The sequence below is a fragment of the Ranitomeya imitator genome, chromosome 1 (assembly GCF_032444005.1).
Source record: "Ranitomeya imitator isolate aRanImi1 chromosome 1, aRanImi1.pri, whole genome shotgun sequence".
Classification (NCBI taxonomy): domain Eukaryota; kingdom Metazoa; phylum Chordata; class Amphibia; order Anura; family Dendrobatidae; genus Ranitomeya; species Ranitomeya imitator.
The window spans coordinates 1208722767-1208737759 of record NC_091282.1 but is presented as its reverse complement, the minus strand read 5'-3'; the positions used below and the strand labels follow the sequence as shown (position 1 = coordinate 1208737759).

The 14993-nt window shown below is 42.7% G+C and overlaps 1 protein-coding gene across 1 annotated transcript; it reads left to right on the top strand.

Annotated features, from left to right (window-relative positions):
* Positions 1 to 14021: 14021 nt before the first annotated feature.
* LOC138657108 (bifunctional phosphoribosylaminoimidazole carboxylase/phosphoribosylaminoimidazole succinocarboxamide synthetase-like) lies at positions 14022 to 14616 on the top strand. The gene is made up of 3 exons (XM_069744648.1): positions 14022 to 14186; positions 14276 to 14389; positions 14478 to 14616. Exons 1-3 carry the CDS (start codon positions 14022 to 14024, stop codon positions 14535 to 14537), a joined length of 339 nt encoding a protein of 112 aa, XP_069600749.1. The 3' UTR covers positions 14538 to 14616.
* The last annotated feature ends 377 nt before the right edge of the window (positions 14617 to 14993 follow it).

Sequence of the window (14993 nt, the reverse complement as noted above, 5' to 3'; positions counted from 1 at the left end):
TTGCCTTGGCAGCTGCTGCCTGGCACTGGCTGCTCCAGGTAAGTTTATCATTAACTAGGATCCCCAAGTCCTTCTCCCTGTCAGATTTACCCAGTGGTTTCCCGTTCAGTGTGTAATGGTGATATTGATTCCCTCTTCCCATGTGTATAACCTTACATTTATCATTGTTAAACCTCATCTGCCACCTTTCAGCCCAAGTTTCCAACTTATCCAGATCCATCTGTAGCAGAATACTATCTTCTCTTGTATTAACTGCTTTACATAGTTTTGTATCATCTGCAAATATCGATATTTTACTGTGTAAACCTTCTACCAGATCATTAATGAATATGTTGAAGAGAACAGGTTCCAATACTGACCCCTGCGGTACCCCACTGGTCACAGCGACCCAGTTAGAGACTATACCATTTATAACCACCCTCTGCTTTCTATCACTAAGCCAGTTACTAACCCATTTACACACATTTTCCCCCAGACCAAGCATTCTCATTTTGTGTACCAACCTCTTGTGCGGCACGGTATCAAACGCTTTGGAAAAATCGAGATATACCACGTCCAATGACTCACCGTGGTCCAGTCTATAGCTTACCTCTTCATAAAAACTGATTAGATTGGTTTGACAGGAGCGATTTCTCATAAACCCATGCTGATATGGAGTTAAACAGTTATTCTCATTGAGATAATCCAGAATAACATCCCTCAGAAACCCTTCAAATATTTTACCAACAATAGAGGTTAGACTTACTGGCCTATAATTTCCAGGTTCACTTTTAGAGCCCTTTTTGAATATTGGCACCACATTTGCTATGCGCCAGTCCTGCGGAACAGACCCTGTCGCTATAGAGTCACTAAAAATAAGAAATAATGGTTTATCTATTACATTACTTAGTTCTCTTAGTACTCGTGGGTGTATGCCATCCGGACCCGGAGATTTATCTATTTTAATCTTATTTAGCTGGTTTCGCACCTCTTCTTGGGTTAGATTGGTGACCCTTAATATAGGGTTTTCATTGTTTCTTGGGATTTCACCTAGCATTTCATTTTCCACCGTGAACACCGTGGAGAAGAAGGTGTTTAATATGTTAGCTTTTTCCTCGTCATCTACAACCATTCTTTCCTCACTATTTTTTAAGGGGCCTACATTTTCAGTTTTAATTCTTTTACTATTGATATAGTTGAAGAACAGTTTGGGATTAGTTTTACTCTCCTTAGCAATGTGCTTCTCTGTTTCCTTTTTGGCAGCTTTAATTAGTTTTTTAGATAAAGTATTTTTCTCCCTATAGTTTTTTAGAGCTTCAATGGTGCCATCCTGCTTTAGTAGTGCAAATGCTTTCTTTTTACTGTTAATTGCCTGTCTTACTTCTTTGTTTAGCCACATTGGGTTTTTCCTATTTCTAGTCCTTTTATTCCCACAAGGTATAAACCGCTTACACTGCCTATTTAGGATGTTCTTAAACATTTCCCATTTATTATCTGTATTCTCATTTCTGAGGATATTGTCCCAGTCTACCAGATTAAGGGCATCTCTAAGCTGTTCAAACTTTGCCTTCCTAAAGTTCAATGTTTTTGTGACTCGCTGACAAGTCCCCCTAGTGAAAGACAGGTGAAACTGCACAATATTGTGGTCGCTATTTCCTAAATGCCCAACCACCTGCAGATTTGTTATTCTGTCAGGTCTATTAGATAGTATTAGGTCTAAAAGTGCTGCTCCTCTGGTTGGATTCTGCACCAATTGTGAAAGATAATTTTTCTTGGTTATTAGCAGAAACCTGTTGCCTTTATGGGTTTCACAGGTTTCTGTTTCCCAGTTAATATCCGGGTAGTTAAAGTCCCCCATAACCAGGACCTCATTATGGGTTGCAGCTTCATCTATCTGCTTTAGAAGTAGACTTTCCATGGTTTCTGTTATATTTGGGGGTTTGTAACAGACCCCAATGAGAATTTTGTTACCATTTTTCCCTCCATGAATTTCAACCCATATGGACTCGACATCCTCATTCCCTTCGCTAATATCCTCCCTTAAAGTGGACTTTAGACAAGACTTTACATAGAGACAAACCCCTCCTCCTCTCCGATTTTTACGATCCTTTCTAAACAGACTGTAACGCTGTAAGTTAACTGCCCAGTCATAGCTTTCATCTAACCATGTCTTCGGTCTCTTGTTACTATTCTGCCACCGATATACGTGGATGAGATGTGTCTGAGGGATGTGATCACAATTCGCTATATAAACAATGGCAGGTAGCGTTACTCGCCAACCTGTGCCACCAGTCTCTATCAGCCGCGCGTGGTGATCCGGAAGGATGATGCAGTGATACATTCAACAGGTTTATTTACAGTACCTTGGTGAGAGTGAGGACTGTAGGTTAGAGCTGTTACAGAATCACCAGACAGAGATAATAGAAGCTTCAGGTTAGAGATAAGAGAATCCTTTCTCCAGCTCTGCAGCACATGTGGGATCCAAGATGGCACGGAGTACAAAACAGGAAGAGAAGGAAAAAGATAGGAGGAGCTAAAGACAGAAAGGTGTTGTGGGAGAATTCCATAACAAATATTACAGTGATATAGCAAACGGCCAGTAGATGGCAGCAAAGTATAACAAATGATAGAACCAGGCTTATTAGCACTACATAATGTCCATGTATGGCTGAAAGTCTATCATAATAAACTGAGCAGCACACCCCAAGATTTAGGTAGGACAGACCAAGCAAGAGCTGAGAAAGGATTCAACACCACTTTTCCAATATTACTACAGCCAAGAAGGACAGAGATAAAAGGCAAAGCTGACTCCAGTAGCCGCACATTTTTTATGCCATCGTGGTGGGAGTACTGTTGGGTCTGGAATCTATACTTATGAACATCAGAGGGGCAGTACCACACTTGAATTATTGAAATGCGAGTCAAAATGGATCTACAACCTACGGAGTTTGACACCTTTAGGACTAAATGAAGACTTGTTATTCACAGGATTCTATAAGCAGTTGGAAATTTATTCAAGATTGCACTGTCTCTGTATATACAATTGTACCATCATACAATTTTGTTTTTTTTTGTTTTTTTTATCAGCACATCAAAAAACATTTGGATATGGTGTTCTATTATCCATGATTATTGGGATGCCTTTTTTTAGACAGCAATGCTATATATGCATATTTTTAGTTATTTCTTTATTATTTTCAGCTGTACTTAATATTTTCTTTAACTTATGTGCTCAGAGCCATTTTGTTTATCACCTTTAGGCCGGCTTCACACGTGCGAGTTTTACGGACGTAAGAGCGCAGAATCTACGTCCGTAAAACTCGCAAAAAATACGGCACAATTATTCTCTATGCCCCTGCTCCTATTTGCCGTATTTTACTGATCAGTATTATACGGCTTTCTACGGCCGTACAAAATCGCAGCATGCTGCGTTTGTCACCGTACTGCGCAAGAAATACGCCAATGAAAGTCTATGGAAGCGTGAAAAATACGGATTACACACGGACAAGCAGTGTGACTTGCGAGAAATACGCAGCGCTGTTAGAGAGAAAAGCCGGTAATTCAGTGCGGTGTACAGTAAAATCACACTGACAGCTTACAGTCCAATAGGTAGAATAAATGTGTAGACATAGAATAGATATATATATATATATATATATATATATATGTCATTAGACACATATATGTATATATATTAATATTTTTTCCAGCGCTATACAGCTTGAAAGCCGGTAATTCAATTACCGGCTTTTTCTTTCTCCTTCCTAAAACCCGACATGATTTGAGACATGGTTACATACAGTAAACCATGTCTTCTCTCCATTTTTTTTGCAGATTCCACACTACTAATGTCAGTAGTGTGTATCTGCAAAATTTGGCCGTTCTAGCTCTTAAAATAAAGGGTTAAATGGCGGAAAAAATTGGCGTGGGCTCCCGCGCAATTTTCTCCGCCAGAGTAGTAAAGCCAGTGACTGAGGGCAGATATTAATAGCCTGGAGAGGGTCCACGGTTATTGGCCCCCCCCTGGCTAAAAATATCTGCCCCCAGCCACCCCAGAAAAGGCACATCTGGAAGATGCGCCTATTCTGGCACTTGGCCACTCTCTTCCCATTCCCGTGTAGCGGTGGGATATGGGGTAATGAAGGGTTAATGCCACCTTGCTATTGTAAGGTGACATTAAGCCAGATTAATAATGGAGAGGCGTCAATTATGACACCTATCCATTATTAATCCAATTGTAGTGAAGGGTTAAATAAAACACAAACACATTATTTAAAATTATTTTAATGAAATAAAAACAATGGTTGTTGCAGTATTTTATTCAACGCCCAATCCAGTCACTGAAGACCCTCGTTCTGTGAGTAAAAAAACATAATAAACCAACAATATACTTACCCTCCGCAGATCTGTAACGTCCAACGATGTAAATCCTTCTGAAGGGGTTAAAACATTTTGCAGCAAGGAGCTGTGCTAATGCACGCTGCTCCTCGCTGCAAAACCCCGGGGAATGAGGCTAAAAATAGATCAATGAGCTATATTTAGCATCATTTGCGGTGAGGCGCCCTCTGCTGGCTGTTCATAGATCGTGGGAAATTACCTAGAAAGCCAGGGAGCTTTGACTGTAAGCTGTCAGTGTGATTTTACTGTACACCGCACTGAATTACCGGCTTTTCTCTCTAATATATGTGTCTACTGACACACACAATATATATATATATATATATATATATATATATATATATATATACACACATATATACACACATATACATACAGTATATATATATATTCTTTTCTTTTTGGGACACATGGATCACTTCTATAGCGGTATGTTGGTTTTGCAAGCCTGCGAGAAAACCACGCAGTACGGATGCCATACGGATTACATACGGAGGATGCCATGCGCAAAAAACGCTGACACACCCTGCCTACGGAGGAGCTACGGACCACTTTTTTCGGGACTTTTCAGCGTATTACGGCCGTAATATACGGACCGTATTGTTTTACGCTGTGTGTGACGCCGGCCTTAGACGTTACATGTGTGGCTTAACAATTTAAGTATTTAATCATTTGAGCAGTGACCTTTTTCAGTCACACTATTCACTCTCCATTGTGGTTGCCACATGCGCTGGTATCTCTGGGGTCGTAGCTATGCAATGTCATCTATTACTGGTTTCTGCGCATGCATATGGCTCTTTTCTTGTATTTCTTGCCGATTTATGCACAGGTCTGGCTGTTAACTTATTTATGCGGTGCCCCAGTGTCCTGGTCATTGCAGTGATGTAGTTATCTTTCCAGGGGAGAAGTGATGTCATGTCTGAAGGCAACGAAAGACAACCATGTTCAGGTATCACACACATGCAACATGTTCACACTCCAGACCAGAAGGGGGAGCTCTAAGCCTGTTTAGGGTGAGCTCCCCGACTTACATCCTGATCTGGAGGGAAAAGGAGTTCAGTTCCTGTCAGGCAGTGAGAAGGAGAGGAGCTCTGCTGGCATGACGTGCTGCAACTCCTGGGAAAAAGACACTAAAAGGTGACCATACTGCAGAGAGTGTGCAGGAAAGCAGAGCACAGGAGAGAAATACCAGAGGGAGATCAGCCAGGAACAAGCTACTCCTTTCTGAGGCGCAGAAGCCGGTAGCCAGGAACACCGAGGGAGCAACGGTCTCTAAGCCTTGCTCCAGAGACCGGCAGGACAGTCAATTCCAGGTTGGCTGCCCGACCTTTATACCTAAGAAGACACGGTGTCAACTTGTGGGGGTCGGGGCATCTCTAGGGTCCCTATAAAGAAGCCCCAGGCCATCAGTCATACGGGTTTGTCCTATCCACACCATCTGGGGGACAGAGAGGAAGAGATAACATATAGAACATCTACAAGAGTTGTGAGGACCTCACCGAGGAGCTCAGCGGGGAGGTATTACAACACACAGGCGCTAGAAGGAAGGCTACTGATTTCCACCTGGATAAGGGGACTCTGGAATTGCCTTCAGACCGACCGGACTCTGCCTGCCCTGTCATCTGGCGCTCCGGGCTGAGGATACTATCTGAAGTCTTCAGTAAACAAGGTAAAAGACTGCAAACCTGTCTCCTCGTTCTTTACTGCACCTTGCATATATATAAACTCTGTTACTGGACACCCCTGAGGGCCACGGACTGGGTCAGCCACCGTGACATCCCATCCCCCGAACCAAGGGACCCGGTACCGAGTACCCCATTGCCCCTAATCTGGGGGCGATCCATTTACATTATGTCACATGGCCGGTATACATTGTGTGGTCTAGCTGGTATTCTGACAAGACAGCGCTGTTTTACATATCATTCATAGATGGAGTGCGGTTTAATTAAATATTTGAATAATCACTCAAAAAAAAATAAAAACCCTGCTTAAGTCATAGTTTTCCAGTGCGGTTGCTATACGCATGCGCTGGCTTCCCTATTATGGCTACGCATTCTCATTTTCCCGCGCACAGTCCTATTTTCTCTCACTAATATATGCGGCAGTCTTGCTACCTGGTATCCAAGTTACGGTCACATGACCAGTACACACTTCATGTCTTGGTCTCGCAGCTTCCCCGGTAAGCTGGACAGCTGTTTGTTTCAGTTATTACTTTGATATAAATATACGAGAAAGCAACATGATCACACCGGCCCCTGATGAAGCCACTTTGAGCTGCGACACGCGTCATTTGGGTGATCCTCGTATTTATGGTCTGTTTTGATTACTCATCTACTCACAATTCCAGGATGGGGGTAGATCCATCTCCCGATCTCGGGCAACTTCAAGGAAATTTAATGCCTTGTATGATGATTCACAACCTAACCATTGGGATGGTCAATTGATAATGAGGGGGAACCATCAAACCTGCAAAATAGACTACAAATGTCAAGGGGCAAAGAGGCTGGAATGACTCCCCAGGAATTACTACAGGCGATTACCTCTGCACTCGTGTTTACTATTGAAGGTGAGGGGGCTGACCTTCACCCCTACTAATTCTTTTAATTACTTTTTCCTAGCACCCATGACAGCACTAACGAGAGAGGGGATCTGCCCCACAAGGACAGGGGACCCCTCCATTACTTTCCTCTTTTCCTGTATGACTTTGTATAGGCCCCCTAGGAAAAGTACGGGGAAGTCAAAACAAAGAATGTGCTTTGTGGGCAGGATCTGGGCAGTGCATGGCCCAAAAAATGCCAGCCGTGTATTAATGACACGATTGCTAATGATACCTGTTGGAAGACAACATAGACAATGTGCGTACCATAGAAATATATTGAATTTATGATTGCTGAATATGTCCAGGACTCTGAGATAAATCAGATACAAGACTGTACAGTCATGGACAAAAATTTGAGAATGAGACAAATATTAATTTTTCCAGTCTACTGCTTCATTTTTTCTAATGGCAATTTGCATATACTCCTGAATGTCAGAGTGATCAGCTTAACAGCAATTACTGTTCTTGCAAAGTCAATATTTGCCCAGAAAATGAACTTTAACCCCCAAAACACATTTCAACATCATTGCAGTCCTGCCTTAAAAGGAGCAGCTAACATCGTTTTAGTGATTGATCCATTAACACAGGTGTGGGTGTTGATGAGGACAGGGCTGGCGATCAGTCATGATTAAGTAAGAATGACATCACTGGACACTATAAAAGGAGGCTGGTGCGTGGTATCATTGTTTCTCTTCAGTTAACCATGGTTATCTCTAAAGAAACACGTGCAGCCATCATTGCACTGCACAAAAATGGCCTAACAGGGAAGAGTATCGCAGCTACAAAGATTGCACCTCAGTCAACAATCTATTGCATCATCAAGAACTTTAAGGAGAGAGCTTCCATTGTTGTCAAGAAGGCTCCAGGGTGCCCAAGAAAGACCAGCAAGCGCCAGGACCGTATCTTAAAACGGTTTCAGCTGCGGGATCGGACTACCAGCAGTGCCGAGCTTGCTCAGGAATGGCAGCAGGCTGGTGTGAGTGCTTCTGCACGCACTGTGAGGCGGAGACTCTTTGCTGCCCTCCTTGAGCAAGGCCTGGTTTCAAAGAAGCCACTTCTCTCCAGAAAAAGACATCAGGGACCACCTGATATTCTGCAAAAGGTACAGGGAGTGGACTGCTGAGGACTGGGGCAAAGTCATTTTCTCTGATGAATCCCCTTTTCGATTGTTTGGGACATCTGGAAAACAGCTTATTCGGAGAAGAAGAGGTGAGCGCTACCACCAGTCTTGTCTCATGCCAACTGTAAAGCATCCTGAAACCATTCATGTGTGGGGTTGCTTCTCAGCCAAGGGAATTGGCTCACTCACAGTCTTGTGAACACAGCCATGAATAAAGAATGGTACCAGAATGTCCTCCAAGAGCAACTTCTCCCAACCGTCCAAGAGCAGTTTGGCGCCCAACAATGCCTTTTCCAGCATGGAGCACCTTGCCATAAAGCAAAGGTGATAACTAAATGGCTCATGGTGGAACAAAACAGAGATTTTGGCTCCATGGCCTGGAAACTCCCCAAATCTTAATCCCATTGAGAACTTGTGGTCAATCATCAAGAGACGGGTGGACAAACAAAAACCAACAAATTCTGGCAAAATGCAAGCATTGATTATGCAAGAATGGACTGCTATCAGTCAAGATTTGGTCCAGAAGTTGATTGAGAGCATGCCAGGGAGAATTGCAGAGGTCTTGAAGAAGAAGGGTCAACACTGCAAATATTGACTTGCTGCATTAACTCATTCTAACTGTCAATATAACCTATTGGTACTCATAATATGATTGCAATTATATTTCTGTATGTGATATAAACATCAGACAAACACTAATAAAAACCAGAGGGCAGCAGATCATGTGAAAATATAATTTTGGGGTCATTCCCAAAACTTTTGGCCATGACTATATAATCTAAGGGGTACCTCCGTCTGTTTGTCTGTAATGGAAATCCCACGTCGCTGATTTGTCGCGGCCGGCCGGGACCAGTCAGCGACAGGCTTAGTCCAGCTGCGAATTGGCCCTTCCCTACACACCTCCAGTCAGCGCCAGTGTCGCCCCATCCCAGACCAACTTTTTACTATTGATGCTGCCTATGCAGCGTCTATAGTAAAAAAGATAATGTTAAAAATAATAATTTAAAAAAAATCATGCTATTCTCACCTTCCATGGCCTCCGCAGCTTTCCTGCTCCTCTTGATGCTCTCGGCAGCTTCCGTTCCCAGAGATGCATTGCATCACGAGACCGCTAAGTCATCTGGGTAATTTCGCAAAGCATCACTGGGAACGGAAGCTGGCGGCAGCATCACACGCATCGGAACAGCTTTGGTGGATGGCGGAGGGTGAGTATAACACTATTTTTTATTTAATTTTAACAGGGATATGGTGCCCACATTGCTATACATTGCATGGGCTGCTATATACTGCGTGGCCTGTTTTATATATTAAGTGGGCTGTTCTATACTATGTGGCTGTCTGTTACGTGGCCTGTGCTATATACTATGTGGCTGCGCTGTATACTACGTGGCTGTCTGTTATATACTACGTCGCTGCGCTAAGCGTGACGTACATACATATTCTAGAATACCCGATGTATTAGAATCGGGCCACCATCTAGTAGAATATATTCTTATATGGTATTATATCATTCACCAGTTTTTTCCACTGATTAATAGTAGGAGGCTTCCCCCATCCACCTTAGTGCTATTGCTTTCCTAGCAATAATTAGAACCTCCTGGTGAAATATTTTATCATAGTGCAACCACAGTTCTTCATCCACAATACTCCAGATTCATATCTCTGGACTACATTCAATTGGTATTGGGCCTTGATGATCCCCATGTGAATGTTGCCATCATGCCATGTATTTTCCTAAAAAAAACCGTTGGGGAACTTTTGTTGATGAATGTTCCAACACAAACATTTTGGGAGAATTATTTTGATTAAGCCAATTCTGCCCGTCACAGATAAGGGAAGCCGATACCAGCACTCAAACCTTTTCTTCATCATAAGGGGTAAACTTTATCCTTAAGGTCCTTAATTGGGTTATGATTAATTATAATGCCTAAGTATTTGAACTTTAGTACTACTTGCAATCCAAACATCACATGTTCAGCCATATTTTCCATAAGTGGCATGACCACAGATTTGCTCCAATTTTGAGACCTGACAATTCTTCCAAAATAGTTAAACGAGTCAGTTGCTCTCGGGAGGGATTGCTTCACTTTATTTAGGAAGAGTACCAGGTCATCCGCATATAATCCCACCTTATCTATTCTGGAATTTATACTGATGCCCTCCACCAAAGGGTCCGGCCTGATCTTAAGATCAATAGGTTCTATCACTAGAGCAAAGAGCATCAGGGACAGGGCAGCCTTGTCTGGTCCCTCTACCTAGGTCAAAGTATTCTGACATTATTCCATTTGCAAGGATATTAGCTCTTGGCATACAGTAAAGTAACTTAATCCAATTACAAAATGGCAGAGAATCCAAATTTCAGAAGCACACCTTGCAAAAATCTCCACTCCAAGGAATCAAAAGCCTTTGCCATGTCTAAAGAAGCTATCGCCCAAGGCTCCCTATATATGTGACCTGTGTTAGCACCTGAACTCTTCTAATATTAGATGAGGTGGACCTTCCTGGCATAAAGCCGGATTGATCCTCATGTATAATATTCAATATTACGGTTTTCAACCTGTCGGCTATAAGTTTCGTAAGTATTTTGTAATCCGTATTAAGTTAAGATATGGTGCGATAAGAACCACTCAACTGGTTTATCTGGCTTTGGAATTACCACTACAGTGGCATCATAAAAGGATTGAGGAAGCAAGTGCGTTGTAAGTGCTTCAGAAAGGGTTTGCAAGAGAACCGGGCCCATCAGATCTATATATCTTTTGTATAATTCTATGGGCATGCCATCAGGCCCGGGAGCCTTCCCATTAGAAATATGACTGCTTCACGTTTTTCTCCCGTGTTGATGTCCCCATCCAAGAACGCCTGGTCTTCACAAGAAAGTTTGGGAAATTCAATCTGGCCCAAAAATTCATCAATTTCTTCTACAGTGTTCAGTTGGGAACTATATAGCCTTCTAAAGTATTCTTCAAATCTACCTGCAATTTTATCTGATTTAAGTAGCGGCGTTCCCTCTTGTATTAATGGCCAAAATTGATGGGGACATTTGATTGTGTGCGCGCGTGCATGTATATGTACACCCACTTAATGATTTATTTGATTGGTTACCTAGTTCAAAATAAGCCTGTTAAGAGGAAAAAAAAAAATATGTAAAGAGCCATCGGCAGGATTAATATACTCAGCTTCTAGCGATTTCCATTCCTCGGCAAGCTTCTGTTCCCCAATAGAGGCCTCCCCATTAGTGTATGATATAGTGGACCCAACATCCTCTCAAGTGTGTCCCACACTACTAATCCATCAGGGAAATCACCATGATCTGCTATAAATACCTCCAATTGATCTGTTATTCCATCATGTTCCCCTATAAGGGATAGCCAAAATGGATGTATGCGGAATCTTAGGTCTCTTAGGGCCACCCTAGATGAAAGCATTACACAAATGGAGCATGATCTGACCCTGCCTTAGGGGAATACTCATTTTTACTCAGATCCGAAAATACAGCACTATTCCCAAATGCATGATCTATTCTAGATAAGCATCGAGCGGCAGGTGTATTACAGGAGAATTCTTAAGTGCATGCTGCTGCCTCCATAATTCAATCCAAAATAAATATTGAGTTACACAGGGCACCATATCTATAAATGCATATATAAAAATAAATCTACCTTCCCGCTCTTTTTTTGACCACTTGAACCGACCATCTCAGTGATTTGTGCAGAATAGTAACTACCCTTCTAGAGTAGGAAGTGTGTGTAGCGCGCTTTTGCCATTGGATCCATGGTCTATCCCTTCTGGATATAGCGTCTGGTGTTAAATGGGCTTCCTGAAGGCATTATCTGCGCCTGGGTTTTACGTATCAGAATACCATATTCCATTTCCTGGCATTTCCCAACCCCCTAATGTTCCATGAAAGGAAATTAAGTGACGCCATATAAACTCCATTAGAAGTGAATAGTATCCTATATCAATTTGAGTGTTTAGATTCATTATATACAGATAACCCTTGGACGATACAGTATACGTGCAATGCCTATAATCAACTGAAATTACAATTAGTTCTAGAACCATTGACCAATAATGGCCATAGAAATACATTTTATTTTATTTATTTTTTTTATATAGCGCTAACATATTCCGCAGCGCTTTACAGTTTGCACACATCATCATCACTGTCCCCAAGGGGGCTCACAATCTAAATTCCCTATGAGTATGTCTTTGGAATGTGGGAGGAAACCGGAGTGCCCGGAGGAAACCCACGCAAACACGGAGAGAACATACAAACTCTTTGCAGATGTTGTCCTTAGTGGGGTTTTGAACCCAGGACTCCAAATACATCTGGGGATGACTATACACTTCCCGAAACTTAAATATAGGCACAAGTAGAAACTCGTTCTTTTCTATCTATCCAAACCACTAATAACAGTTACAATAGATTCAATGCATACCCCTAACGATTTCTTCACAAAAGGCATCTACAGAATTGTTGGTCCAACCACCAAGTTTTTTGCTGAACCCAAAGGGTAACTGGGTTTTCGGGCCAGACGTCAGCACCTGCAGAAATTGGTACCTCGCCACCATCCCAATACGGATTCTTAATATTTCTAGGAAAGGCTGATGGAGAGGTATATAATCGGTGACCAAAAAAATTGCCCACAGGCTGAATTCTAGGTTAAATGCTCTGAAGGACAGGGGGATAGTATATGCATGTATACATAAGATGCTCTGCAGGGCAGAATATAGAATTATAGGCGAGTTGCTCTGCAGGATAGAGAAGAGCAAAGATCTATAGGTTAAATGCTCTGCAGGACAGGGGGGGGATGTATGCAGGTATATGTGAGATGCTCTGCAGAACAGAATAGTATAGAATTATAGGTGAGATGCTCTGCAGCACAGAAGAATGTCGGCCCACAAAAAACCCCGACACATTTATTAATAACAGTTTAAGCAGTTCTATTAAACAATCATTGCACACCTGCAAATAATTAGCTGCCGAGTGATTGTCCTCAACTTCCATGGGCTCCACTGAAATACAATACAGCACAACACAGGCAGCAAAGAAAGTGCAGAATGGATTTCAAAGGTCTCTGGGCCCAGTTTACTTCTCCAGGTTCAGTTAACTCATCCCTAGTCCCGGAGTACGGATTCTGTTCTTAGAAGTTGTCATTCCACTGTGCTAACAATAATTCCCCTCTCATTGTGGGGTGTGTCTGGACCTAGAGACCCTTATTCCACTCTCACTGTGGTGGGTCTGGGCCTAGAGACCCTTACTCCACTCTCACTGTGGTGGGTCTAGGCCTAGAGACCCTTACTCCACTCACTGGTGGGTCTGGGCCTAGAGACCCTTATTCAAATCCACTCTGCATTTCCTTTCATCCTATGCCTGCCTGCACCTGCAGTATATGTATATGATACATAACTAGGTAGGGTCTGTTCACTCTTACCCTTGGTAGCCATAAGTGGACAGGGATGGACGTGCAGGCCCCAGATTCAATGCAACTGAAGTCAAGGGGAGAGCGGCGCTGCTATGGCACTTCTGCTCCTCTGACAGATTCTCACCATTCTGCGGTGCCTTCTGATCTTCCAGGACCATCTATCTCAGCCAGCAGCACCCTGAATTTGGTGGGCACCCACTGAGATGGTGTATTAGATCTGACCTGCACTCACTGGGGGACACAGCACCCACCCTTGTTTTTGGCTTGTTGCCTATGATGAGCGTTTTAGTCTTTGACATGTTGTTAATACGATTAAATCTTGTTAATCTCCTACTGCTGGGCTACGAACTCGTATTATCTAGAGCCAGTGGGCGGTATATACTGCAGAGGAGGAGCTGGCCTTTTTTGTATTTAGTTAGTGTCAGCAGCATGCACCCATAGTCCTGTGTCCCCCAATGAGTGGCTCGGAGAAATATATATTTTTAGGATGATGCCAATAATGACTCAATGGTCTGAAGAGCAGCTGATTGCAGCGAAACTAAACTGTGCTGGCCTTGTGATTGGCCAGGCGGAGGTGGACATCATGAGCCATTCCACAGCGGCCATCTTCGAGATTGTGGAAAAAACCTGGTCAACACAAGACTGCACCTTAGTGGACATGAAGGTTAGGACGTTTCTAGGTCTCGCTTCTAGGTCTCGCAGTTAGCACCTTAACGTTATCAGAATATTTATTGTCTGAATTTCTAAACTTAGATTGAGTTTGGTGTGGATGTGACCAAAAAAGAAATGGTCCTGGCTGATGGGATTGATCATGACTCGTGGCGTCTATGGCCCTCAGGTGATAAGACCCAGCAGAAGGATAAACAGGTATTCACCGGACTTCTAACATTCATAATGGTAAGACTTGGCAGAAGGAATGTTAATAACTAACTTGTCTCGTGGGTTTCCTCCCCAGACTTACCGCGATCTGAAGGAGATCACCCCAGAGGCCATGCAGATGGTCAAAAGAAACTGAGTGGGTTGCAGACAAAGTGGAGGTAATGTTATGGTTCCCCCTCCCCTATAACTGCTGGTGTTGCTGTGTACTGCTTGCATTCACAAATCCTACTTTTGTTTGCTGGCAAAAAGTTTGTCTCCTGGGGGTAACTATGTTCCGCCTTCATCTCTATGCACAAAAATATCTGTTAAGGAAAATCTAAAATGACGTGTTTTTTTTCGCTAAACGCATACATCCTAGCATTTAGAATGCATTCCGCAATTTTTGTGCACATGATGCCTTTTTTTCCCGTGAAAAGACGAATCGCAGTAAAAAAGCTGCATGTTCATTAATTTTGCTGATTTTTTGCGTTTTTCCCGCTATTTAATGTATTGGGAACGCTCCGAAAAAAAAATACGGATTTCTGGCAGAAATTTCCTGACAAAAACCTGAACGTGTGCATATAGCCCAACAATGGTCTGTTCTGTGCTCTTC

What these genes read in the sequence shown, in the direction of transcription:
- LOC138657108 (XM_069744648.1), top strand. Translation starts at nt 14,022, where the DNA reads ATGACTCAATGGTCTGAAGAGCAGCTGATTGCAGCGAAACTAAACTGT. An exon ending in GCACCTTAGTGGACATGAAG is followed by an intron (nt 14,187 to 14,275) that starts GTTAGGACGTTT and finishes TTCTAAACTTAG; the next exon opens with ATTGAGTTTGGTGTGGATGT. An exon ending in CCCAGCAGAAGGATAAACAG is followed by an intron (nt 14,390 to 14,477) that starts GTATTCACCGGA and finishes TTTCCTCCCCAG; the next exon opens with ACTTACCGCGATCTGAAGGA.